This window comes from Sardina pilchardus, chromosome 10, assembly GCF_963854185.1.
Source record: "Sardina pilchardus chromosome 10, fSarPil1.1, whole genome shotgun sequence".
In the NCBI taxonomy this organism is placed as follows: domain Eukaryota; kingdom Metazoa; phylum Chordata; class Actinopteri; order Clupeiformes; family Clupeidae; genus Sardina; species Sardina pilchardus.
This window is the reverse complement of record NC_085003.1, coordinates 33,369,493-33,374,371: the sequence shown is the minus strand read 5'-3', so window position 1 is coordinate 33,374,371 and position 4,879 is coordinate 33,369,493. Positions and strand designations below refer to the sequence as shown.

General features: G+C 42.3%; 1 protein-coding gene across 1 annotated transcript; it reads left to right on the top strand.

Annotated features, from left to right (window-relative positions):
- On the top strand, positions 1-4,811 carry LOC134094433 (UDP-glucuronosyltransferase 2A1-like). The gene is made up of 2 exons (XM_062547944.1): positions 1-88; positions 2,844-4,811. The coding sequence occupies exon 2, from the start codon at positions 2,854-2,856 to the stop codon at positions 4,426-4,428; it is 1,575 nt and encodes a 524-aa protein (XP_062403928.1). The 5' UTR covers positions 1-88; positions 2,844-2,853; the 3' UTR covers positions 4,429-4,811.
- The last annotated feature ends 68 nt before the right edge of the window (positions 4,812-4,879 follow it).

The window sequence follows — 4,879 nt, the reverse complement described above, 5'->3', positions numbered from 1 at the left end:
CGTTCATCCTGAATAACTCCTGCCCTCTCCTCTGGCTGAATCCTCACAGTGCCGTGATTTTCTCCATTTAACCTGCACCCTGTGCCGGGTGAGTGCACCATTGACATTTTATTCAACCTTTATTTTTCCAGGACGGTCCAGTTGAGGGAGTCCTGGTCGACGACAGCAGTGATTCAATTAGAAAGACAGTGAATGGACAACATGGGACATGGATACATACACACACCAATAGTACATTAACATGGGACAGTCCCAAGGCACCAATAGCACACTAACACAGAAGACAGAGACAGCAAAGGAGAGATAAAATAATGAATTAGAATGAAATAGAACACTATAAGCAGTGACACTGTTGTAGAAATGCATGTCGTAGTATGCGCACAGTCTTCAGACCTGACTTTTAGCATACCACTGTGAGATCTAACATGTATTTACATACATATTAGTGGAAGTGTGTGTCTGTATGTGTGTGTGTGTGTGTGTGTGTGAGTGTGTGTGTGTGTTTCTGAGTGTTCTTAGTTTTGACATACCATTTTGATATATATACACACACATAAGAATGTTTCAGTCACACAGATTCAGATTTGTTGGAAATACGTGCCTTTAACAGTGAACACGAAACAAATGTTTGTTTTTATTTCAAGTAGCACTGAGTAGAGCGGCGCCTTGCGCTTTAGTCCATACATTCCTCTGGTGCTTTTTAGTCCATACGTTTCTCTGGTGCGGTAGTCCATACGTTTCTCTGTTTCAGTCCATTAAGATTAATTGTAAAAAGATGATTTTATATTCCTCTTTTTAGTCAACTTTAGCATGGGGTCTAATACTTATTCTCCCCACTGTATCTGCATTCTAGGGGTGTGCAAAAAAATCGATTCGCATTCGAATCGCGATTCAAACTCTACCGATTCAGAATCGATTCATAAAATTCCAAGAATCGATTCATATATCCCCCCCCCCCCCCCAACGGTGTTTAAACTATTGTTCTAAAATTAGTTTAGTTCGCCATTCCCATAAATGGCGCCGCGTCTATTTGAAACTCCAGATGCCTGAGCACTCTTTACTTGACATACTGTAGATTAATGAAGAGTTCAGCTGTAGCGCTGAGGTAGCCTAGTCGGCGCAAACAGCAATTTTATTTTTCGGAGGTCCTTCATTAACGGACCGTGTTAACAGACCGCTGTCAAATAGGTTTTGAAAGTGAAAGCAGACGGGTAGGATCATTCTAAAGAACATTTGAGTCAAGTTCAGTGTTGTGCGTGGCAAACTATTTGCAGCAAATCGATCTAAAAAGACATAATTTATGCACTTGTGTTTTCATGTGTTGTTTGTCCTGTCGGTATTTTCCGATAGGCTAATGATAGCAATCTCATGATGCTGCTGATCAATTGAATTACATTTCTGCCGTGTAGCCTTGCTTGAAGTTAGCTGTGGCAGACTAGGCTCACTGATTTTCATAGTTTTAACCACAAAGTCTGTTTAGGCGTAGGCTTATTAAATAGTTTAACATCTTACCATTTCATGTTAGTCCAGCCCTTCACCTCAGTGAACCCCATGTCATCTAAAAAATATCTCGGGAGGGCTTCAATATTACGTGAGAAAACTTGTGGTGACAGTGCTTAGAGAAAAAAATAACGTTGCCATGCTCGGAAAACGTCAGTCTTGTATGTAACATTGAGCTGAAATTTTGTGAAAACAGCCCACTGTAGCATTGTGCAAACATAGTCTTCAAGTTGCTTATTTAAAGGTACAGTCTGCATTTTAATCCTAATTCTCCATTTAGCGTGCGCGCTTGTAAAACTAGTGATGTAGCCTACACAATCCTGGCGCAGTATAAAAACAGTTAGGGCCTACCATTTGACTTTGGGAGAGGTGTAGGCTAGGATCCACAGTGTTACTTTGACAGGAGAGGGAAATGTGTCATTTGATTCCATTTTCAACTGAAATATCAACAACCTTCAAGTTGCATACTCTTCTATCAGCATCAATATCAGAAGGTTATATCATATGATTTCTTATTTTATAAACCCCTGGCCCAGGTGACAGGGGGCAGGCTATATAGTATTATTAAGTAGGTTATAGTAAATAATGTAGTCAAAATTATAACTTTATGTTGCCCATCCTTATGAGTAGACAGAATGAAAGCAATACATCTTACCCAAATAAGCTGACATTGAGTAGAATTAAACTTATTTAATTTGTTGTGCTTCTTTTCTTATAAATTGTATGTCTACTGCAATCATATAGGAAAAGTAACTATACTGTGAATCGTTTTCTGAATCGAGAATCGTTTTTGAATCGAATCGTGAGCCTGAAAATCGAAATCGAATCGAATCGTGAAATTCTCTGAATCGTGCACCCCTACTGCATTCACATTGAAATAAACATTTGTCTACATTTCCACCACGTCTATAGGAGTAGATAGATCAACGCCACAAGCGAAAGGGATTAAGGAGAGTAGTCGTAGGTATGAAGGACAGCCCTCTGTTGAGAGGTTTTTATCATCACATCTCTGGCCTGATAGACTGAAGATTAGACTGGTGTTTTATGTTTCAGTTGGCCTTGACTCCCTTTTTGAAAAAAAAAAAAAATACTCTACATGGTTTAGAAACAGACTTGACTTGTTTTTGTCTCTGTCTGCAAGTCCTCCCTAGCTGCCCTCAACTGTTTAATCTGTTCCTCTACACTGTTTAAAACATTGCTGTTAAGTAGTGTTTCAATTAAAAAAGCTGTAACCCATAACATTCTCTGTGGTAGGGCCTACGTTTACCCTGGACAGTGCAGATTTGGGGTTAGCATTGCATGCCTGTATCACACAGTAACTGGTCTGTCCTCTCTTCTTTCAGATCGGTCAAGATGCACCACTTCACCTGGACAGTCTTGGTGCTGTCAGTCACTCTGTCTGTGAGCTCTGGAGGTAAAGTGCTGGTGTTCCCAGTGGATGGCAGCCACTGGGTAAACATGAAGGTCATCGTTGAGGAGCTCCACTCCCGAGGCCACAGCATCACTGTAGTACGAGCCTCAGACAGCTGGTACATTAAAGAGGAGTCTCCCCATTACAAAGCCATCACCATCCCCACCCCTGGAGGCTTTGATGAGAAGTTCTTTGGCTCCTTTGTGATGAAAATGCTGAACATACGGAAAGAAGGAAAGTTCTTCTGGACTCGCTTGATGCTTGAGATGGAAGTAGCTGAGAAGTTCACAGAGTTGCACCGGCAAATGTGTGAGATGTTGACGATGATGTTTCAAGACGAAGCTCTAATGAAATCCCTCACTGATTCCAAGTTTGAGGTCATGCTGACTGATCCAGGCGTAGGGGGCGGAGTGTTTCTGGCCCGACGTCTAGATCTTCCACTGGTGTTTAATGTGCGGTGGACAGTGCATGGTGAGGGACACTTTGCCATCGCTCCCACCCCTCTCTCCTATGTCCCTGTCCCTGGAGCTGAGCTGTCAGACAAGATGACTTTCTCTCAGAGGCTTAAGAACATGCTGACATATACCTTTACTTTATATCAAATTTCAACAATTGTTGGTCCTCATTACAACGCTTTTTGCAAACGGTTCTTTGGGCCTGATGTCGACTACTTCTCCTTATTCCAAGATGCTGATATCTGGCTCATGAGGAATGACTTCACCTTTGAGTTTCCACGTCCAACCATGCCCAATGTGGTCTACATGAGTGGGTTCCAATGCAAGCCATCTAGACCACTTCCTGTTGACCTGGAAGAGTTTGTCAATAGCTCTGGGGAGCATGGCGTCATTGTTATGTCCCTGGGTACTCTTTTAGCTGAGCTCCCCAGTGATACAGCGGAGGAGATTGCGGCAGCTTTTGCTCAGCTTCCCCAAAAGGTCATCTGGAGATACACAGGGCCCAAACCCTCGACTCTTGGCAACAACACCTTACTAGTGGACTGGCTGCCCCAAAATGACCTCCTTGGACACCCAAAGACTAAAGTGTTTGTAGCCCATGGGGGCACCAATGGTGTCCAAGAAGCAATTTACCATGGTGTCCCGATACTTGGCCTGCCCCTAGTGTTTGATCAGCCAGATAACCTGTCCAGAATGGTGGCAAAAGGAACAGCTAAGGTACTGGACATTGCCACTCTGGACAGAGCAGAGCTTGTGGAGGCACTAAAGGAGGTGCTCTATGAACCGTCCTACAGGGAGAACATGCAGAGGCTCTCCAGGATCCACCATGACCAGCCCATGAAGCCTCTGGACCGTGCTATTTTCTGGATCGAGTTCGTCATGAGGAACGGAGGTGCCGGTCACCTGCGCACCCAGTCCTTCAGGATGTCCTGGATCGCTTATCACTCTATAGACGTCATTCTGACTCTGCTCACGGCTCTGCTGCTCTTACTGTTGATTACGGTCCTGGCAATCAAAAAATGCTGTTCACTTTTATTCAGAAAGAAAGTCAAAAGTGAATAACACTTTTTATTCAACAATGTCACAGTTACAGAGCCCTTGGTGATTTCTTTCCAAACACTTTTGTCATATTTTTGTATTAGTTTGTAATATATTAGCTTGTTGTGGAAAACACATTACTGTGAGCAGTTGTAAATATTTGGCAAGCTAATGGAAGACTATTGCCATGTACAAATATTGGTTAATTAAAGTCATCACCATGACACAATATCACTTATGCAGTACATTTCTTATCTTATCTCCAAATATTGATTGTGTGGTCCAGTTATTTGTAAAGCACTGGACCCTTGACAGTAGTACTGAAAACGATCTATTTGATACAGCAGGGACTAAATAAATTGACTTGAACACCTAATTGTGTCATTACAGCATCTGTATTTTTGAAGACTTGTGACTTTTACTCCACCACATTTGAAATATATCTACGGTACTTTCTAATTTACATACCAGATTG